The sequence below is a fragment of the Amblyomma maculatum genome, chromosome 1 (assembly GCF_055883805.1).
Source record: "Amblyomma maculatum isolate TAMU_Amacu chromosome 1, ASM5588380v1, whole genome shotgun sequence".
In the NCBI taxonomy this organism is placed as follows: Eukaryota; Metazoa; Arthropoda; class Arachnida; order Ixodida; family Ixodidae; genus Amblyomma; species Amblyomma maculatum.
The window spans coordinates 8,259,066-8,282,639 of record NC_139344.1 but is presented as its reverse complement, the minus strand read 5'-3'; the positions used below and the strand labels follow the sequence as shown (position 1 = coordinate 8,282,639).

The window sequence follows — 23,574 nt, the reverse complement described above, 5'->3', positions numbered from 1 at the left end:
TTTATGAAGGCTATTAAATCAGCAGCAAAAAAATTCTTAAACATGTATTAATTAGAGCAGGGGGTGGCAGGGGGCGGCAGAAAGTTAGGTGGGCAGATGAGATTAAGAAGTTCGCAGGGGTCAAGTGGATGCAGCTAGCACAGAACCGGGTTAAGTGGAGAAATATGGGAGAGGCCTTCGCCCTGCAGTGGGCATAATCAGGCTGATGATGAGGATGAATTAGACCAAATATTCATCCTCATTGAAAGCAGTGCTTAGAGGTGGGCACGTGTCCGAACGGATAAGAGACAACCACAAAAGCGACACCGTTGAGTAAGGGGCAACAGTTTATTACTAAATGAATTCAAGCAATCACTAAAATAGTCGCGTCAGCGTGCTGCAGCCAGACATCTCAGAGAAGGTAAACATCGTGGGGTTGACTGTGCGCCTGGTTGATACGGTGGTTCAGCGGACAAACGTTGGTCTTATTCCACCAGGACAGGACGTCGGTGGTTTGCCGCTCAAGGTTATTCTTCAGCGCGTCGCACAGGTAGCAGAGGTCGTCCCGTCTACTGAGCACATGTTCCTCCTTCCACTTAAAGTAGTTGCTGTACAACTCCGAGTCCATGACTAGCGCGTTCAAGTACTCAAAGATGGGCGTCGCCGGCAGCATAGAAAAGGCATCCACGAAGGAGTGCTCTGGCAGGTTGGACAGCACTTTATGCCCAAAGTAAACAGGCAACAGGTCATACCTGAAGGCATCGTAAATGGCCTCCAAAGGATGCTCATAGCAGCTCGACGAGTCGCCGACAAAAAGAAAGTGGAAATTGTCTGCATACTCGCTGAGGCACATCTGGAGCCAGCCACAATCAGAAGCACCACAGCCGCGTACGGTCGAACCTCCCAAGGCTTCAAGGACTTCTCTGAGCTCCTTCATGTCTTCCTCGTGGTCACAGTCGCTGGTGAAGAAAAGTGCGGTACCATTCTTTGTGTGCTCCCTCTTTGCAAAGTCTCGAGAAGCCGCCCTCTCACTTCGAATCCAATGACCATATGGGATCACGACGTCTGCATCCATACGGCGTCCCATTGTCCAGTTGAATGCGTCAGTGGTCATGCTGCCAAGGTCCCTAGTAGGCGAACTTCCAACATGAGTCCAGAAAACCCAAACTTGATTAGAGGCCCGGAATGTGGGAGGAATAACGCCGGGAACAGCCGATGCGTCGAATACGATGGCATCACTTCGGCTCAGCAGAGAATGGTCCCTGGCGACGTAACAGTCCGGAGGAATAGTTTCAATGGGAACTTCGGCCATGGCGTCTCGCAGAGGGAATGAGCAGTAACGCAGCATGAGTTCTCCGTTGGCAGGCAGTTGACGACCTTCAACTGGACGTCTGTGACCGGGCTCTGTCCACAGCAGGATACGAGGGTAACGACGGCTCGAAGTTGAAATGCCGCTGGGTGTGGTCAACGCACTCTCAAGCTGCGTGGGGACGGTGCTGGTGCTTCCGCTTCGGTGCAACTCGTCCTCCGGTGGGGTGGATGCTGGTGTGAGCGGACCATGCTCGACGCCGGCTTTTCTCACGTGGCTAGGCGTCCACAACGCCCGCGCCAGTAGGAACGATATGATCGCAACCACCGCGATGAAAAGTAATATGCACGGCTTGCTATACAGGTTCGACTTTACGTAATCCCAGCAGTCACAGATACGGTAAATAGCCCTGGTACCTATGCCAAGCCTGATTTTTCTTTGGCGTGCGGCTCTCCGAGGCATATTGTCGTAACCACGAAGGTATAGGCTACCCGACGGAAATAATGCCGCTTTGTGCGTAGCGTACGTGGTCTACGACTCACCCACAGCTTGTGGAGCCCGTATACCAGTGCCTCAACGTGAGAGTTCGATTAGCTGTGCACAAGTTAATGTACTCAGCCTACCACGCACGAATCCCTGCCTTATAAGCCATGCCGATAGCAGCTGGACAGGTGACGCGGCTAGTGACTTGTAAACATTGCATCTTTTCAGAACGCTGTGCTTACTCACCCGAAATCGTGTGGATATTATTTTCAGGCTTATCTCATGCGTACTCGAGGTGGCCACTATCGATATGAAGCGATAAAATTAAAACTAACCGGCGCTTCTCCAAGGCGGTCTAGTGGTGATACCCGTCCTGAAGCGAGCGTCAGCATTCTCGCCAATATTTTTTTTAGAGCGCAGCTCTTTGGCGCCCGTTCCTGGGTTTCGCGGCGACGTCGGCGTCGTCGGCCTCGTAACCAGTTCCGCCCCCCTTTAAGCCCCCCAGTTCGAGCCGGAGCTTCGGCAACCGGAGCCTCGCAGGAAGAGGGGGGGGGGGTACACTCATCGGTGAACGATGGGGGCAGGAGCGCGCGCAGCAACCGGAGAACACGAGGAAAGGAGGGGGGAGGAGGGAGGGTCGCCGGAGGCAGCGCTAGCAGCGACTGACTGACGCCGCTAGCGAGTCAAGACAACGTGCTGCGTAGAACACTGTCGCTGCCATGCAGAAGAGGAGGAGCCCCCCCCCCCCCCTTTTTCCTGAGTGGCGGCGCGGGTGCTCTCCGGTTGCCGAAACGCCGGCTCGCTAACCGGATCACGGTGCGTGCATCCCGTTCTCACTCGCTAGCGGCGTCAGCGGCATCACTCAGTCGCTGCTATCTGTTCGTCGCGCAACGTTCCTATGGGCCCATGCGCTGCCTCCCGCAACCTCCCGATAACTCAATTGCTCTCTTCATTTCTTCAACCGCAAAGCTTCTTTCATGACAGCAAAGAACTGTTAGTGGAGTGTTTCTTGATGGAATACGTGTGAAAAATTAAAAAAAAAGTTGTCTGTAATTGTAGATACGTGTCTTACTCGAAGTATTTGCCTCAATTTATCGAAAATGTGAAACAGCTGATGACTGCGCTCAAATTTCGCATTAGGAATTAACGTAATCGTGGGCAACTTTTTTCATTCACGAAAACATGCATGTATACCCGAGAATAAGTGAGCAATCCTTGTGCAGGAAAACTATACGGTTTAAAAAAGGCAAACGTGGACGACTGTAGAAACAAAAATACTAGCAGGTGCGTTGCAAATGTATCTAAAATATTCAGTAGACTTAGTATACGCTTAAATGAAACACACAGAGCATCATAAAATCCTAAAGCGCTCAGCAATATGCTGAGAGTTCCTGCGAAACAAAGCATAGTATCGTTGTTTGCGGGCTACGAATGAGTGATCTATCGACAATTTCATATGTGCTTTCTTACATAGTATTGCGGCAAATGTATGCCAGACGAGTTAAAAACGATCTGAGCAGGCAGGTGCAATACCTGGTAATGACCACGTGATTTCGCCTCCTTAGAATACGGCGTTTATTAAAGTCCAACCTTCCGCTTGAGAAGTTTGGTATTGAGCCTTCGGCATCGACTCTAATCGGTATGCATACGGAAGAAGCGAATTGTCCTGGAAGCCCGGGAAAACGATGAATTATTTTTATTCTCTGCAATGTTTTGTTGCCTTTCTACGAAATACGAGAAGAGAAGAATACAGCCACAATTTGTGTTGCGTATCAGGCGCCACAGAAGGGAGGTAATCAAAAATTATGACTCCTAATATTCGCATATAGAATAGGCGCGATAGCGCCTTTTAACACCATCTTTTCATTCCGCTTTCTTTTTCTTAATTTAGGTTTTGGGGAAAGCAATGTGCACTATCTGCCTCACTGTTCGATGGACATCTACATTTGCAAATTAGAGGCATACCATCGAAGGTACAGGTGCTGATAAATGGAAATGGAAGTCAATATTGACGTAAAAGACCGATTTCATCTCCTTCGTACCGTGCGTCATCGAACAGACATACGCAACCTAACTGTAATTGTGCAAATTACCGATGAACCGATAAGTCTTAACTATTGCACTTGGGATTCGGAGAAATTAATTTTTTTTTTTTTTTTGTACAGAGTCGCCTTCCTTTTGCTTTTGCAGGCGCCTGTACACACGTCATCAGTTCGGATCGCTATCCGAAACCAACCTGCAAATGCACTAGCAGATTCATGCTAAAAGAGAAACGAAATAGTATGGCACCCACCCTGAACTCTGCACAAAACATACAGAGGTTCAAAGCTGCTGAACCGAATGTGGAGTGAAAGCTTTGACTACGGGCAGCGGAACGTTGCATCAAACGCAACCAGCGTTCCGTTCGAAAGTTGACCGGCGCTCTGTGCAGTACCCACTTTCATGCCATACGCATGCGATGCCGGCTGACGCTTTCCTGCTCCACTCAGTCAGCTGACCACGGCGGCGCGCGAATGCGCAGTGCGGAAACAACCCTTCTCTTCGCACCGGTGGGCGCATCTGCTGGGATGCCGCTACCCTCCGCCTCTCTGTCTAACGTACCACGTACGCACCACGTACCCCCGCGGACAAAAGTAAACGGAGCACGCTATTTGCTTCTAAAATTTTTCACACGTTGCATAATTGAAACTGGCAGCCGTGGTATGTGTGAACCTTTAGTATACACCAGTGCCCTTTTACTTGGACAAATACGGCTTTCTTAACTCCAGTGTAGAAAGCGTGATTTTAATTTGAACGGAAAAGCGTGCTCCGTTTACTTATGTCCGCACCTGTACCTGATGAGTCACTGGGTGACCCACGAACGGCTTGCGCATGCGCATTGAGGGTGCATAACGATGCCAGTGACGTCACGAGTGACGCAGCGACGAATACTGGCGCAGCGGTGCACCTGTGGAAGTGGCACGGCGCAGCTTGTCGCCGATGTTACGGCGGATGTACAGTTGTGCCCTCCGGCAGGCACGTAGAAACTCGTTTCTACTAGCCTAGCGTAGCTTTCGCTCCAAAAGCGGTTTCGTCCTAGCTTTAATACGAAATCACGTGCGTAATTTGCCCTAAACGTGTTTTTTTTTTCTTTTTTTTACAGTTGTGGGCTACAGTAATGGCAACGGCCATGCCTTTGTTGTTGGAAACGTCAACGCCAGTCCTCGGTTGATTTCTCAAATACCTTGAACTCAGCTATGACAATTCAGGATAGCTGCCGTTAATCCGCATGTCCTACTTAATCGGCTAAAACAAATATGACGAAGATGAAACTCGACCTGTACCGCAAAGAGCGCGCTTGAATAGTGGGAGTTTTGCATATACAGTCGTGCCTCGTTAATATGACCCCCGTTAATATGGACGACCCGAATTATGGACAGTTTTTTGGGGGGACGAAACCTTTTCAATGTATTTATGCCTCGTTAATATGGAAACTCGCTGTCTGAACAATGGACAGGGGAAGAATGCACACAGCCCACTCGGCCCATGCATTTTTGTCTCGTTGATATGGACATCGTTTGAAAAAAGCAGGGGAGTCCGAACGCAAGTTAAAGAAGGGTGCGGGAGCCGGGAACCTATGCGACAGCCGATACGGCCGGATGTCTGAACGAATCCTGTGGAGTTGGAAAGAACCAAAGCGGGCGAGTCGTCGTTTTAGGAAGGGAGGGGGGGGGGGGGGGGGGAGCTTGAGTGGAAAGGAACGTACACAGCAAACCGAGGGTCAGCTAAGAAAGGCCCCGAAAGGAGGGAACCGGGAGATTTCTGGGTGCAGCGGCAGCGCCGCAACGAGAGGCCGCAGTTGTGAAAACAGCAACATGTGGTCGCAATAAATTCTGCTAAACGTGAACAGAGAGGCCGGTAAAAGCGTAAGAAAGAAGTAATAGGAAGAAAGACGAGCGCCGAAAGTGGGGGTGGGAACTGAAGTTTTTCTATCCCGGAACACAAAGTGTGTTCCATGAAGCCGTTAACGCTTTTCGGTCAGGGTTAAGACACACTCACGAAGTAGAGCGACAAAAGAAATCGACAAGCACGCAACTAGGACCGGGCGTCCCGTCCTGGACGCCCTTCCTTCTCATGCTTCTGGTTTTCGTCACTGCTGCGCTGCCGAACTGCCACATTTTGCACCCCGGGAAGTCCGCATGTCGGCTTCGCCTTGAGTCAACGATGCGGCCTTTGACAAGGTCTGAGCTCTTCATAGTCGGCTAGCCGTCGTTCTAAACTGTACTTCAGCTTGCAGTGTTTGTATCATAGGAACACATACAAACGGCACAGGAAAGGGCTGTTCGATAGCCCTCTGTATAGTAGCGTGCCAACTTGACTCCCTCGCTTCCTTACAGAAACAGTACTAGGCAAAAAAGAGAGAACCAGAAGAACGGAAAGGCAGGGAGGCTAATAGGCAAGAAGAGTGCAAAGAATCAGGAACCTGTAACCCTCAGCTTTAGTCTGACGTTTGGCATGGCGGGAGTTAAACGCAAAAGAACGGAGCTGAACTTGGGCGCGAAGCGGGAAATCTGTGAATACAAGCGGCAAAAGCCATCTCAGTCAATCCAAGTTGTGAGGGACTGGAACCAAGTTCAACTAGGCGCGGTCCACGCCTCGCCAGGTCCACGGTAGCATCTATACTACAGGACTCCGATAAATGGCTCAACGTCGCGACATCGCAGCGTCAGCCACAGTCCGACAGCGCCAAGCACAGTTCGAAGAAATGGAGTCATCCTTGTTAATGTGGTTCGGGAATGTGCGCGCGAATGGTGCTGTCGTGAGCGACGAAATGCTTCCAAAGAAGGCTCGCTGCCTCGGCAACATTATGGGTGCGTACCGTTCCTTCTCCTCCGTCTTGATAGCTCTTACCTGTGATCACTTACGGAACTTTTGTTCAGTAAAACAGGGTGATGTTTACTGAGAAATATTATTCTACGCTCTGTCAAGGCATTACTGACTTCAGCTACTCAAGAGGACGGCTGACAAGGTTTAAGAACAAACATGACGTTTCGGGTCGACGGATTCATGGAGAAGGGGGTAGCATCGACAGCTAGGCTGTTTTTAATTACAAATTTAATTAAAAAGCAGCCATTATTACAATTTTTTCTCAAATATATATTTTTCTTTTTTATTCATGACTCGTCATTATGGATGACTCGCTTTATGGACAGTTTTGGTCGGGAACCAAAGCGTCCATAGTAACGAGGCACGACTGTATTCCTATTTTTTCTTAATTTAATGTATTCGGTCGCAAGACAATGTACAGTGTATTAAAAAAAAGCTTGGCAATCATCTTTTTTTTTTGAATTAAGAAAAAGAGCATGTCGTCATTGTTGTCATCGTCACTAGGGTCAACAGCATTTGTCTTTTCAGTATATAGTAAGAACTGGCTTGTTTTATTTCTAATACGAATCTTATTCACGTGGGTCGGATGGGATAAACTCTTTGCATTGCATTATGGGCCTATGCGTAGTAACGTGGTACCCATGTAGGCCTTAGAATGAAACCGACCACAAAAGGGTAGGCGAGGAGGGGGAAAGGATTGCCACTTTAGTGCAGAGTTGGACATGTAGTCTCCGGAGTTTTTCTGCTTTTATCCGGGATATTATTTGTGGTATAAAATTAAGAGTAAAATACAGCCTTCATACGACAAAATTCTGGCTTGCCTATATATTCCAGGATTACTGAGAAATGTATATTTGCTTTAAGTTACGGTTTAATTTATTGATTCTTTTTTTTTAGGTCCAGCGCCCGACCTCATAATGATAATAATAATAATAATAATAATAATAATTGGTTCACAGGAAGGGAAAGGCGCAGTATCTGTCACACTTGCTCTGTGGACACCTGAACCGCACCGTAAAGGAAGGGGGAAGGTGGGAGTGAAAGTGGAAAGAGAGAAAGGGGAGCCGTAGTGGAGGGCTACGGAGTAATTTCGACTACCTGGGGATCTTTAACGTGCGCTGACATCGCACAGCACACGGACGCCACTTCGTTTCGCCTCCATCGAAACGCAGCAGCCGTGGTCGGGTTCGAACCCGGGAACTCCGGCACAGTAGTCGGACGTCTTACCACTGCACCACTCCGGCGGGGCCGCCCGACCTCAACCTCACAATTTGAGTTTGACGTGAGGTTGAGTGAGGTCGCCAATGGTCACCTGAAAAGTGAGGTGAGGTCGCCTGGGTGACCTCAACCTCAATTGATGAGGTTGATCGGGTTGAGTGAGGTCACCAAATATTTTTTGAGTTTGAGGTGAGGTCGAGGTTTTTGAGGTCAAATGCCCACCTCTGCTTGGCAACACCAGCATTAACACGATACCCATCGGAAATACCTGCGCGGGATCGAGGCCAATCCACATGGAGCGATTTTCCCGCGGCAAACCTTGCGAACTGCCGCCCGGCGGCCGTTCGCGGCCGCCGGCGGCCCATCGCCGGCCAGATATTTTCGCCGGCGGCCGGGCGAACGGCCGCTCCTGGGCGCGACCACCGTGAGATGGCAGCACTTGATCCCGCTCCACGCCGGCTGCAGCTCCGAGTCGTGCGCGCCGACGATACGAAAAACTTCAGAAAAGTGTGCTAAAGTTTGTTGTTCCCGTGAATAATAAACCAAATGTCAATACTCAATCCTTCCTAATGATTGCTGAGTCGTACCGAGTGGCTGATATAGAAGCGACAGCTGCGATGCAAACAAGGCTCTGCCCACAACCAGCTGCCGCCGTTGCGGCACAGCTGCTCCGGTCCGCTTGCACTCCACCTCCGCTGGAAAGTGGAGCCGAAATTAATCATATTGCTTTTATTGTTAGAGAATGGGATTGAGAGTTAGGCAGCTCTATGAGTAGACCATTTACTACAGCACGAAGGAATTTCATAGCGTCGTTTCATGTACCATCGATGCGAAACAAAATAGACCTAGCGACGACTAGGGAACAGCGCACGGCAGAGCACTGTCGTCCGCCGCGCCAGCGGGCGGCACCGCTTTGATAAGGTCCCGCTATAAGATGCTGTAAGCGTTGCGATTTTGCCTACTCTGATGATACAGCTGAAGCGGGACCTTTTTCGACGTTCTGCTCAACATTGGTTCAAACCCTGCTTCAGAGAGACGCGCGCCTGCAGTACGCTGGTGCTGCGGCGTCGGACGTACATTCGTAAGTTGTATACAAGCGCTGTCGGGCGCAATTTGAGACGCTGCCTATTTTAAGTGTTGTTCTTGAAATGTCATTTAGTGTGAAAAGTGCGTTGTTCAAGCGGACCCAGGTCGTGCGTTTTCTCACTCGGTCGCCGACGCCGCCAGGTTTTCGCTGCATGCGGTTTGGCACGGCGACGGTGCGTCGGCGTTCCGCCGCGCCGCATGAAATTCGCAGAGAAAGTTCGCTCCGTGTGGTTGGCCGACGACACCCGTCGGCGGCTACGCCGCCGCATCGCCTTTTTTTTTGCGTATGCGCAGTTCACTGATTTCCCAAGCGGGGACCACTGGTATCTCCCCGGCTGTCTTTTGTCTTGTTCATTTATCGCCTTTCTCGCTCCTCGGCCCAGTCACACATTCGCCTAACACTTCCAAACGCCGAAAGGCATATAATTTCTGTTGCTCAGAGGAAGTCTCATCACTACGCGCTGACTAGAAAAAAGAGGAGGAGGGCACCTTTAGCAAGGCCAGTTGGTTTAAAAGGGGAATTGAGAGTGAATGTACCCTGCTCACGCAGTGCATTATGCGGTTTTTCTTGCTTTTTTTTTTTTTTTTGCAGTGAAAAAGTTAAAGTCATTGTTAAAAGGAGAAACGCAACTGAAAGCGTTAAAAAAAATGAGCCTGGAGACGACCGTGTCCCAGCCAGCTCCAAAAAGCCGTTTCGCGATTAATATTATATGTTTGCATGGCATCAATGCACGTTGGTAAGTTTGCAGTCCGAATACGGAACTCAACTTGCACCTTTTGGAGGAGAGGAGAAAAGTGAAATGTGGCATGTTGAAGGCTCTGCTTGGAACCTAACTACAACGCGTAGTCACATACTGCGAAATCATCTGTCTTAAGCCGCTTGCTCAGTGAATTTCCTCTCAAATTTACACGTGCTAGTGTTTGTGCCTTTTTCGGAAATATGTGCTTTTGATACGTGATGTTTGCTGAATTAGCAGTCGTGGGGCACGATCGCTGAGTCTAAAAAGCATGCCGCTTCACTCTCACTGCGTGGTTGGGTGCAGAGTGAACTTGACTTCAAAGCAACAAACAATGAGGACAGAGGAGGTAGAAAGGAAGTTGCGGAAAACGCAAAGGAAAACGCAAGGACGGGGTGGTAGGGGGGGGGGGGGGGGGATCCGCGTCTCCGCAACTGGTGCGGGTGACCCTAGCGACGTCACTGGATGGAGGCGAAAATACTCCCGTTTAATTCGCGATAGACGACTGCCACCTGGGCCGCTGAAGCGAGCTGACGTGGTTCACCTCGGCTTCGTGTTTTTCGAACTGTGTATGCTGATTTTAGACCTGATATGGCTTGATTCCACTCGAAACGGTAAGTGAAGGTGTTCGACACATGTTCGCAACAATTTTCTTTTTGGCTCGCTGTTCGATTCCAAGCTTTTCAAGGATCAGGTGTTTGTGACGGACTAAGCTCAATCGACGCTCTTAAGGCCTAGCACGACCACGGCTGCTCCCGGGCCACTGCCGGGCGGCGCTGCCGCCAAAGCGAATCCAGAAGATGTAACCTTCAAGGTTTTACGTCTGGCGATCTTCACTTCGGGCCAAACACTGACTACGTCAAGCCAAGTTACAAGGCGTTCCGATTATCCGCCCTTACCGGCGGGGCACGAGCACATGGACGCTGCGCCGTACTTCGCATCCAGCCGAACGCTGACTCTGACGCCATAAACGCCACAGGCTACGGTACGCTTTGATTACCCGACATTGCCGATGGTGCACGAATAAATGGACGCCGCCTCTCTGGCTGTCTCTGCAAGCCCTTCTGTCCAGGTTAAAAAAGTTAAAAAAGCTGCAGGATGCAGCATGACTTCGGCGTATCGCAAGCGTCAAGTGTCCCAGCAACGCCTACACATAGAATGGGTGAATCGTCCTCATTTCACGGCTCTGATCAGGCCACTTAAGAAACTTCATGTCACAAACATCCCAAAACAGGCTATTAGCAACGCCAAAAAAGGAAAGCGCTCCGTCTCACTACTTCTCGAATATGGCCATTCTCCGCTTTGATTCTGCTGCTAACTGCATCCGCATCACCGTCAGGGACACTGAACATTTTAAGAAGCCGTGCATATTGACCCACTTAATTAGTAGCGCGAACGCGGGATTCCGTCCAAGCATTCGACGTGGACACGTCCCCACTGAGACAGCCTGTGGTTGGCAGCACGCGAGGTGTAATCAGAATTAGAAAAGGCCTCATAATGCACTATATAATGGCAAATCTGTGCTGCGAGACAGCTGAAATCACAGACATCCGCTAGCTCGGCAAGACGAATTTGCTACTTCTGACCTCTGCATCAGACACATTACCTTCTCGGCTAGTATTTGACTACAAGATTACACGAGCCCGTGAATACCGCCCGCGCCCAGTCGCATGTTATGACTGTCACCGCATCGCTATGTAGCCAAATATTGCTCGTTTCCTGCCGTTTATTGGGATTGCGGTAAGAACCCGCATCCTGAGGACCCCGGCTGCAAATAGTTCCCTCATTGAGTAGCCTGTGGGGCTTCCACACATATCGCCCCGAGTGCCCAGTGCCTGGCTCGTGCGTATACAAGGCCTGTCGACAAATCGGCACCTAAGGAGTCGGATGATTTGAATACGCATCAGGTGACATCCTCACAAACTGCTTCCAAACATGTATCATATGCTGAAAAGATCTCTTTTCCATGTTTAGCCCAGGTCATTGAGAGCCTCAGAGCAGAAATATCTAAACTACGCCGCGAAAATTAGCGTCTCCGGGAGATGATAATGAAGGACAAAACTATAAAGGACACCCGAGCTCGCTCCCGAATTCCACAACGCAGCCGCTCACAGAAAGGCTACAAAAGTCGCTCACCTACCCGCCGGCAGCAACCAGTCACAGCATCTGATCCCCCTACACCCACATACTGTGGCTAATCCGACAGAAACGCGCCCAGGAGACAGAAGCTGGAAGAAACCCTTTTACTGCTGCCCTCGCTTCCACGCAGAGCCTTCTGCAGACAATGTTTGAGGAGTTCCAAAGTACCACGCTTACAGACGATAGTAAGCGCCATAAGTATATGTGCCACCTTCATGAGTACTCTGTCTCATGGGATTCAATAGACCTGCAGCAGCTTCAATCAGAACGGTCTTACCCTTCGTCCATTTGTGTCTCAGCGCTGTCCTGTTTTCATACTCCATCAAGAAACGCGCGAACCTTGTTACATGTCTGGTTACTGAACTTACCAGACACCTACTGTCCAACATAAAAACGGCCTTCAGATGGACAGGCGACCGTCTTAATCCGAAACGATTGTCCCTCCACTAAGCTCTCACTTCAAACCCTTTGCTCTCCCACCCAGTCGGAAAAAACTACAGAAAATTTTCTGATGGTACAACAGAATTTCTGTGCGGTTTTTGACGGAAAACCTGTTGTGACAACAGAACAATCTGTAGTAACATCAGAAATTTCTGTAGTTACAACAGAAAAGTACTACAGAACTACAGGAAAATCTGACGTTTACGACAGAACTACAGAATATTTTGTCGTATTTTTGACACAGTTCTGTAGTTTTTTTCGACTGGGTCGGGAGATTGTTCATTGTTATAGCAAAACTCTCTCCCCCCCCCCCCCCTGGTCAAAAACCTTTCGTCATGGCATCAGCCTATTTCCGGCCAGGTAACGTCACGGCAGAATACTGTACCTATAGCTCCCCGACCTTGAAAACGCAGCGCACCCCTATCTGATTCTTATCGGCGGGGATTTCAACGCAAATCATGCAGCCTGGAGCTCATCTCAGCCTAATCAACGTGATAAATACCTATACGACGCTCTCGATCAAACTTTCTTACTCTATACAACGAACCTAACACTCCGACTCGTATCGGTCTCCATCCCTCTAAAGCGGACACCGCACTGGACCTTACATTCTCATCACCGCGTCTCCTTCGGCGTTGGGAAGTCTTCATTCGTGGGGCAGTTCTCACTTGCCCATCTTGCTCACCCTCAATCGTAAACGCCTTAGCACTCGGACAGCACATTCGTTTTTCAACTGGGACAAGTTTCGGGCCATTACTGCGACCCCCTTCTCGGATATTGATTTCTTCCTGTCTGTACTGCGAGAGGCCCGCACTCAAGCTCTCGAATATATCCCCTGTGACGACTCCACAGTTCGCATGGGTACTCACCTGGCTAACTTTTGGCGTCGCGCAGATCACCACATGCAGCGTTTTTGGACTCGTGGAAAACGTCACAAGGATCCTTCTTCAACGACAATTCAAGCTTATGCGGGCATACCAACAACAACTGCAAAGTGAGGCTTGGCACGCTACATGCGACCGTCCTGGACAAATACCTGGCCTATCACTCCTTTGGCGCATCTTTCGTGGCCTAAATGGCAATGCATGCGGGGACCAACCTCTCGCCGAGCTCCTCCTTAATCGCAAGCCGGCTGATGTTGAGGATGAAATTATACGCACCTTTTTCCCATACGCCAGTCTATCGCCTCCACCAGTATAGTAGTAGTAAGTGGTTTTATTATTATTATAGAATAAAATCAAAATAATAAAGGAAGAAAAAGATTTTTTTGCCTGCCCCGGTATCTGCTATCGAAATGAACTGAAGCACCTGAATTGGGGCGGGCGAAGGAAATAAAGGGATAGCAAGGAGGCAGGTAGGAGAAATAAAAGAGGTGAGCGACAGGGAGAAAGGACAGTTTAGGTTAAAAGGCAGAGGAGTATAATACAATATTATGCATTCCACACAGCACGAGTTTGTTTGAGACCCGCCCGCGATTGACAATTAATACGCTGGAGCACCCAGCACTGCAGTTTCCACTTACCCAGTCAGAAACCCTGATCTAGACCTCGATCGCCCATTCTCTGAGGGAGAACTGCAAGCAGCCCTCGGAAGAGGCTGAGCTCGCACCACATTTGGGCATGACCGGGTCAGTTGACAGGAACTTTGTAATCTCGACTCGGCAGCCGAGGACGCCCTTCTCGGCATCATTAATTCTTACTATAGGAGACCGGAACGGTACCGGGTGATCTCAAGCTTTCTCTTATTCTCCCTATCCTAAACCTGGCAGTACCCCTCGACATCGCCCTGACTTCACATCTCTGTAAACTCCTCGAGCGCCTGCTGCATACCCGAATCAGTCACTACATTGAATACGTGAGTCTTGAATTTCATCCAGCCCAAGCTGGCTTCCGCTCAAACTCGGGACTCATGACTGTCTTTGGCTTTTGCGAAGAGTTCTGAATAGAGCTCATCATAAAACTCTGCCTATCTCCTGGCTGTCGACATACACAAGACCTTTGACAATGTTCGTCATGAGGTTATCCTGGAGGAACTTGCCAAACACTTTCATAGTACTCGTGCCCAAATCTGGATCCGCAATGTTTTGACATCTAGACCCATTTAACTACGTACATGACAAAGCTCCGGGATGGGTACTGTCGTGACCCAGGTTGCGTGTTGTAGGCACGGTTGGTGGTCGGAGCAGGAACAAGGACGAGGCGGCTGGGAACCGACTTTGAAGTGAGATGGGAAACTTTTATCTACAATATTTACATGGTAGCGTTTTAGTGGGAGACTGACTAGACGAACAGTCTCCGTTTTACGACCCCCGATACACACTTGTCGCCAGTTTTTATAGGGTTGATTCCCTATGTTCCCTAGATGAAAGGCAGGCCCGTTTATGGAGGAGTGTCTCTGTCAGCTCAACCTCCCGCACTCTCACACACACGCACCAACACTGCTTGCACTCGTTAACACGCCCCTCTGACAGGTTCTGGCTTGAGAGTGAGGAGGTGGCCGTCTAAACGGCGTAGATCGCATCAGCCGCTTATCTCCGTGCAGGATTGCACCTGGGCTGATTCATCGGTCTCGTCGTCGCCGGGCTGCATTCAGCGAGGCCACTTAGCCGAAAGCTGTCCCCGTGGCGCACCACGGGAAGAAAGGAAAGAATGCACGCCCGCTCTCCGTAGCGAGGCTTGACAGTTGAAGGGACCGGAATTTGGTCGTTTCCCCTCCTTTGTTCTGGTCGTCGACATGTTGGCGGGATCCCTGATAATTGCCGCTGCGTAACGAACAAGCCTGCGGCCGGCCGGTGCCAGGTGCGATGGCGTCTTACCGGCGCCGAGGTTGGGCGCTCATAGCCAAACGACCCCCTCCCCGCTCTGGCTTGGGAGGGGTCAGTAGCACCTGCTTCTAGTCTTGACCCCTGTAGCCGTTCTTAAGATTCGGCCTGGAGGCCTGCGCAGCTCGCCCGATCACAATAGCTCGTCCGCCGCCAGGTAGAGGCCTCGAAAGGGGCTACACCTGATCGGTGTCCTCCGAAGAGGCCGCAAGAGCTGGTCTGGTCTCCGGTTCCCTCTTTTATCCAGAAGTGAGATGCCTGCAGGCCAAAGGTCTCAAGCAGGGCATTAGTGATGATGTCTGCACAATACCCCCACCCCGGCAAGGCACCCAAAGAACAAGCCTTAAACCATAGGCTGTAAGAGTCCCCCCCCCCCCCTTCTTTTTTCTGGTCACTCTACGGCCGGCGTCCGGTGGAGAGAGCTGCTGAATAACCTACGCGGGCGATTTATTCACGCCACTCTGCAATTTTGAATCAAATTTTGGTAATAAATAAAGACCGCAGTTGCCGTCGCGATCTCCAGACAACAGCTGAAAACATGAACAACGAGAGATAAACTACATCAGAAAATTGTACTGCGACGGCCAGGGTGACTCCGACACGTCCGCTCCAGGCGCAAAGAACGGCACGCGACGACTCTCACGACGGTCTCGCCGACCACCAGGGGTAAGGTAGGCTAAGAAAGCCGTTGTCTTCAAACTGTCCAATCCGGACGCTGTAGTTAGTCGCAGGCCAAGAGGCCCAACAACGAGCGCACTGGGTTCCCGCCACGGTGAGAGGAGGGCTCGCCGCTGTGGCACCGGCGGTCGTTGAGGCGCCAGAATGTCTGTCCCTCTGACAAGCCCAGACACGCAAAGCGCCGAGGCTTCTAAGTGCACCGGTGCCTTGCAGTGCAGCACCGGGCTTGTAAGCTAAGCGGGCTTCCGGCGCTCGTCCGCATCCACTCGACTGCCTCTTTCTTTCTGTGTCGATTTTTCCGGTGTGCGTCTTCTTGGCCGGTTAGTCTTACTTCATGCAGGAACCGCTCGCCGCAGGGGCCGCGGAAACCGCGGCTAGAAGCCCGATCATAACAACGCTCCGAGATCGAACCCTACCGCCTGAACTACCGTCCCCATCTGGAACTGATGCTAACACACGAATGATATCAGAGCAATGTGATTTGAATGACGACCTGGACGACCTGTGCAAACACTGAAGATTCTGCCTACTCTCCGTTACCCCTGTGCCATATAGATCGACGATTTTTCCGACTGCCGTCGCTCGGGCCATCGCACGGCAGGCATGTTGCCGCGCATCGCCGTGCCGGTTGGACAGGCGACGAATAGTGTGTATCAGTGCTGGCCAAAGGCAATGTAGCTGTCGAACTCATTTCTGGGGACTGTTGCAGCTTGAGATGGGCGGGCCAAGAATACGGATTTGCCCATTTGAGGAGGTGATGGTGTTGCCTCCGATGTGATGGATCTGCATACTGGGGTTGGTTTTATGTTTTCCACCGATACTAATCAATTCTGTTTTATGTGGAGCGAGTTGGAGTCACAAACGGGCCTTATACTTATGCCAAATGTGGCACTTTCATAAGTGTACGGTAAGTATAAGATTTAGGCAGAGCTGAAGTGCGTTTCGAAAACTCGTCTTTACGTACCAAAAGAAACCCTTATGAAAGTTCCACTCATCGTGGTGAAAAATAGGCCTGGGAACGAGGGTACAACAAATTTTCACGCTAATTGCAAGTTTTTTGATAAATAAGCAACCTTTAGCAACTGTAAACATAAAAGAAGTTCTGAATCTCGTGTTTATGGAAGTTTAACGCAAAATGTGGAAGCACGATTACTATTTTTAGCCAATCGTCATTGTCAGTCTGGCCACACTTGTTGTGGTTCTTTTGTCAGGCCTTTTATGCAGCTCCATCAGCAGTGGTGGAGTGGAACAATGTGGTGACGGCGCCCGTGGAGATGCACCAAGGCCTGCGGCAAGGATGCCCGCTCTCCCCACTGCTGTTCATGCTGTATGTGAGTGGGGTGACACAGAAGCTGGCAGAGTCGGGATGTGGCTACACTTTGGAGCACAGCGAGGAAGCAGCACTGGTAGTTTACCGGATCCCTGCTTTAATATACGCTGACGATTTTGCACTGTTGGCAAGATCACCCGACGAGCTGCAGCGGTTGCTGGACATCTGCGGTGTGGAGATGAGGCGGCTTGGTCTGCGTTTTAGCTCAACCAAGTGTGTGGCTATGGTGTGGGGGCCTCACAACCATCAACCTGATCGAGTGTAGGATCTCCAGGGCAATGCAGTGTCACAAACCAACGTGACCAAGTACCTTGGCGTCCGACTGAGTGCGGGAGCGGATTATCTAACGGCACATGAGAGGCTCCTCAGAGCGAAGGCCGCTCGCACGAGAGGCATGTTAGGTCAACGGGCCTTGTGGACCTACAACCGCTACGAGGTCACAAGGGCACTCTGGAAGATGGTGGCGGTCCCGGGTCTGACCTACGCCAATGCCGTACTCTGTCTCTCGGCGGGTACGAGAGAACTTTTGGAGAGGCGCCAGAGGGAGGCCGGCCGAATGGCACTCGGGCTACCCACACATGTCCCTATCGAAACCATCCAGGGCGACATGGGTTGGTTGTCATTCACAGCCCGGGAAGCAGTGGCGAAGGCGGCGTTCGAGAACCGCCTGTTCCGTCTTCCCGAGTCGAATGTGGCCCGTCAAACACTCGTGCACACAATTTTCACCAGCCGAGCGACGAGATGGACGCGCCGAACACGATCTCTTCGGCAGAGGTACCGGCTCCCGACGGTATCGTTGGCCACAAAAGTAGCACAGCAGAAGATCCGGACCCAGGTACAGCTGGTCGAGACGGAGGAATGGAAGAAGACTTCTGAAGAGAAAGTGTCATTGGACCTATACCGGGCGGAGAAGGACACCATCCGAAAGGAACTGTGGTGTGATAACTCGCGCGGTAGTGGTTTGCTGGCAGAGGCACGCTCGGGAGCGTTACGTACACGCAGGTGGAGAGCGAAATTCATGGTTGGCCTCACGACTGTGTGCGCCCTCTGTGGGGTGGCAGAGGAGTCAACGGAGCACGTGGTACTCGAGTGTCCAGCTATCTCTCCGTTCGCGCGTACGATGTCACTACCTGTAGCACTCGGCTTTAGACTTGCCAGTGGAGAGGCAGCCTCGGTGGATGCGATTGAAGCTACAAATAGACGATTGGAGTTTTGGTGGCGAGCAGCAGGGAGCAACATTCTTGTGACGCGGCCGCAGCTACAGTAATTTTTTGTGTGTTTTCTTTACTTTTTGGCCACGCCTTTAGCCTCTTGAAGTTAAACCGGCGACCCGATATAAAGAGTGGGCCACCATCACCATCACCATCATCATCACCATTGCTGCTGTTGACAGGGGCCCTCGGAACAAAAACGTACAGGAAAAAATTTCAGGAAGTAGATAAAGTAGATATATTATGCGCGGCGTGCGGAACTGAGGAGGAAACAACGGAACATGTGGTTCTAAGGTGCCAAAAACTTCGTCCTGCCCTTCCCGCGGGAAAAGCGGCAGATCTGGAGAGAGCGCTGGGATTTGCTGGGGAAGATGGACGAATGGATGAGGAACGCGTTTTGATAACAAAAGAGAGGTTAGAGGATTGGTGGAAAAAGTCAAGAGAATAAAGAGAGGAAAAAAAGGGAAGGGGCAGATACGGGCGAATTAGAAGCTAAAAATGGGGAAGCGATAAATATATTTCTTTTAATTTTTTGGCTAGGCGGCGCAAGCTGCCGTCCGATACAAAGGGCAGAGCCACTATCATCCATCCATCCATCCATCATCCATCCATGTTCTTTCCCGTTCCTGGGGCCCGATCCTCGATATTCGCCTTCCGGCGGCGCCATATTGTGTTTCTGATTGGCTCTGAAAAGAGTCACGTGCTTCAAACTTGTGGCGCGAAATCATCAGTTGAGGCAAGCACTTTTAGCGGTTACGTCAAAATGACGTAGCCGTGAAAATTGATTTCAACCGGAGCTATCCTTGTTGCCTGGATGACAAATACGAATGATTTTGGAGTGGAAGCAAAGTTACTGATGGTGGTTTGGTGAACACTTACGCTCGATTAACCAATGTGATGAAAATAATGGCATACTGGGAAGGAGCGGATGCTCAAATTTGATTGGCTGGAGCTATGTCACGTGAAACACGTGATACGCAAGCATATTTAAATTACGTCAAATTGACGCGTCATGACGTAACTGATGTGCCGCCATTACCGAAAATGCTGACGTTTGGCCGCCATAATTTCGCCGAGTGGCGAGGTGCCCGAATTATGCTAATGAGACTATGGCGACAGGCAAGCTGATTTATGCAGCCGTTAGCCTACCGTAGTTTCTTAGCTTGCTGTTAAAAGTAAAATGATAACTTTATATACACCTTGCATGGCTTTTTAAACGCAATAGAAAGGCAAATTATGAGCGCGTATGAAATAAAGGACGCTTGAGACAATCTCTAATGAGGGCAGAAGCGTGCGGCCGCGTGATGGCGCTAACTGCTTTCTTATTTCAAACCCTTTCTTCCCATGGTAAGAAATCATTGGTCTGCGCGGTTATGATAACCCAGCAATGGCGGCGGCCATGGAGGGAGGCATGAAGGGAGGTACGCTTACATTATAGTGAACTAGAATATATATTCTAGTTCACTATAGCTTACATGGAGGAAAGAAAGAACTTGTACGCTTATGAGTGGTCTTCGTGCCGTTCGTCGTCTGCAAGTAGTGATCGAGGATTTGCTGCAGCACAGCAATGCTGTCAAATTGTCTTGAAAGATAGCTCGTCAGTACAGTCAGATCAGTCATCTGACGAGGAGTGTAGTGTGGCGGCTTTGCAAGCTCCGAGGCGAGAATTGCCCTGCGCTCGGAATGTTGAACTGTTGAGCTACTGGTGTTTCGGGTGTGATCGCCAGTGGTGAACGCCTCTGATGTTGGATGGCACGAAATGTATTCGTTCGGCCGAGCGACAAGCTCCCGGAATGTGTCGGGCTTCTCGATGGGTGTCGACCAGCAAGGCAACGCAGTCAATCTGCTGGAAATGGTGCAGCACGTCGAGCATCACAGAGGTAAGTGCAATAGGAAAACCTGTAAAGATGACTGTTCATACAGCGTCATTCGCATTCAAGTTGTACGCAGGCGGGAAATGACTGAAGATTAAAGGAATACTCACAGGACGCATGCGGCGAATCCGATATTTTTAATCAGCATTTTGCGTTGCTTTTAGCTGCATATTTCTACGACGCATTATAATTTTCTTCAACTTCTCTACACTGCACGAACTTAAAAAAAAAAATCTGAGTGTGCTTGTAGTTGTCAAGATTTCTTGGTTAATGGTTTCGACGACCGAGAAAGGAAAAACAAGTGAAATCGCCTGATATAAGTCGTTCCTTTAATTGCAAAAAAAAAAAAAAAAAGTTAGCCGTCACAATACAATTTCCGCCACCAAGCCGTCTTTACCTGTTACGGAAATGGTTCACTTAGGTTTAGGTCTTGCACTGACCATTTCTTGCATTCATAGATTACACTTTACCGCAGCATAGCTTGCAGCTTTGATGATTTTGAATGTTCCTGTGCCATGCGTGTTTGATATTTTATTTGCATATAATTTAGGCACTAAACATTTGCAGGTGATCGTGTGGACCTTGTGCAGCCGTTGCAGCCCTTCCAATCCGAGTCATCATGTGGGCGAGAAGCCCTGGGGCCATATTCAACATCATTAACCTCTCTGCTAGGCTTGTATAATCTGGGAGGCCACGCCTTGTCCCTGGACGGCCACATCAGATGTGAAGTGCTATGCAGTATGGACAGAAGCTCTTTTTGAAGATCGTTACAGCTTGTAGTGTGTGCAGATCACATGACATTGACGCCACCTGCAAATGGTAATCGCAGCAGGAACATCAACAAGGAAGAGGACATGCAACATTTATATTAACTCGGACAGGAACAACTTGATCACCTGCACTTGAGATTTTCACTCGCTGTCATGATTTTAATATATGCCACAAGTGATCAATGTGCACATTCATACTGCTTCATGTTCGATAGCATACTGCTGAAAAGCCGTCCAAGTCTTAATTTTTTCTGTGGTTTTGAGATATAACCATCTCTTTGGTGTACATTTTGTTGATAGCATGTGCAAGAACCAAGTTCAGCTTTGGGGTGGCGCAGTGGTTACGGCGCTCGACTATTGTTCCCAAAGACGCGGGATCGAATCCCGGCCTCGGCGGCCGCTTTTCGATGGAGGCGAAAAGCAAGGCGACCGTGTGCTGTGCGATGTTAGTGCTCGTTAGTGCGATGTTAGAACCCCAGGTGGTCGAAATTTCCGGAGCCCTCCACTACGGCGTCTCTCATAGCCTGAGTCGCTTTGGGACATTAAACCCTACAAACCAAACCAAACCTTTCCTTGGTGCTATAATTTTTTGTCTACCATCTGTAGACATACTGAGCAGAGGTGGGCAAATGCCCTCATTTTGGCCTTTCCTCCCTCGCCCTCAATTTACAATCGGCAGCCCTCCCTCACCCTCACCCTCACTTAAAAAAAATTATTCGCCCTCCCTCGCCCTCATCCTCACTTAAAAAATATTGCTGGTCCTCACTCACCCTCACCCTCATCTCATTTGCCCTCCCTCACCCTCAACCTCATGCTCAGCAGTTTGAATATTTTAGTTATTTTTCATTATTTTCGATCCATGACAACGTTACAGCCAGTCAAAGTAGGCGCAAACTATTCTTATCTGCGTCTGTTTTAGGCAGTGTCAAGCCGCGTTGATCATTTAGCAATCCGAATTTTTCGAAGCTAACAATGCACTTAAATAAATGACGGGGCTGCGTTCATGCTGTAGCGTATCACTGGCAAGAGCCATCTGGTACTTGTTCCGACAGTTGCTGAGATTAAGATATGCACTGCACATGGAAACCAGAGGCTGTGAAAAGTGCAAAGAACAATTCTTGCAGTGCCCTAAGCATGCCAATCAAAGGCGAAACTTCGAGGAGGAAGGAAAATAACCACTGCCATAGTTTACCGGGCAAACCTGCCCATCGGTTCACACGCCATGTGTTTGAAGGAGATAGAGCGATCAAATACATTTACACAGCGCATGAGGAAGGAGGAGGTTCTAACTTCTAACCAGCCGCAGACGGAAGGCATGAGGCATATACGGCATATTAGACAACAGAACAATGCAATCTAATTCAAGTAACAGAAAAACGCTATCACACAGAAGCGTAAATTTCGAGGGAGTCAGGGGGTCATGACCCTCGATCGCTTCGCAGAGGGGGTTGGGATGGGGAGACATAGCATGCGAGCCCGGGGCCGTGCGCGATAATTCCAGACATGTACATGTAGTGTCATTTGGGAAACGCCGCATAAAAATGCGGTTTTTAGAACACGACGCCGTATCGCATCCCGCTTTCGTCCAAGAACAAACCGAAAACGCAAAGTGAAACACGTACCTCTGTTGCGCTTCTGGTTTTCACGAACGCCGCCTCAGTATTGCGTAAATTTTTTTTTTTTTTTTTTTTCAATTTCTATTAAAGCTATACGAGAATAGGACGAGACAGCGCCTAACTAGAGCAGTACGATGTGCAAAGTGAACAGGCCAGAATTTCATGCATAAGGTTTGATTATGCTTCCTGAATAGTGTGCTTAAATCTAGGATCACTTATGAAAAAAGCAGTGCTTACAGAACGGGAACAGAAGAGCAACACATATGCGCCAACTAGCCGAAATCAGCACTCTGCATTAATTCGCCTAAGTTCACATCTCCATAGCTGATCTGCTTCATTCCGGACAAACCCGCATATGCAAAAGCCGGGAAACGGATTGTCTGCACTGTGAAGGCAAGAGCGGCAAAAAAAATGAAACTCACCCGGAACCTGCATGACGTCCTACACACCTTTCACTTGGACCGCGCATTTCCCAATAATATCCGAGGACACTGCCATAATTCAAATTTATTGGCGCACATAGTACACAGACGTCCTTGAGCATATAGAATTTGCAACAGCGCACCAAAGTGTTGTTTCAACAAGCGTCAACAACTTGAGCGGTCCGATCGAAAGGACACAGCAACACAAACTGAAGGGCTTCCCCAGCCATTCCTGCAGTTCGCTGTTTCTTTTTCTTTTTTTTTTCTTTTTTGGGGGGGGGGGGGACAGCTGAAAGAAGACCCTTTCTTTGGACAGAGAGCGGGAAAGGACCGCGCGGTGGTGGACGCATGTGTATCCTTCCGAGAGCAATGCTGCCACGTCCATCCATGTCTCCACCCGGTGCCTCAGGGAGATCTGATAAGACCAGCCACAGCCGCCTTTTGAGCCCAGCCGTGGACCAGCGTGCGTGGTCTGCCCACCGCTCTGATATTTTTTTTTTCTTTTTTTAACAGCTTTCCTAATGACAGCTGCCCTCGCTATGGCAGGGGGGGGGGGGGGAGTCAAGCGCCTGTCGTCGGCGCATTGCCACAGGG

At 49.8% G+C, this 23,574-nt stretch overlaps 1 protein-coding gene across 1 annotated transcript; it reads right to left on the bottom strand.

The window, feature by feature from the left end:
• Nucleotides 1–321: 321 nt before the first annotated feature.
• Nucleotides 322–1,945, bottom strand: LOC146201599 (alpha-(1,3)-fucosyltransferase C-like). The gene has a single exon (XM_084587709.1). The coding sequence runs from the start codon at nt 1,748–1,750 to the stop codon at nt 392–394; it is 1,359 nt and encodes a 452-aa protein (XP_084443835.1). The 5' UTR covers nt 1,751–1,945; the 3' UTR covers nt 322–391.
• Nucleotides 1,946–23,574: the final 21,629 nt, after the last annotated feature.

What these genes read in the sequence shown, in the direction of transcription:
- LOC146201599 (XM_084587709.1), bottom strand. Translation starts at nt 1,750, where the DNA reads ATGCCTCGGAGAGCCGCACGCCAAAGAAAAATCAGGCTTGGCATAGGT.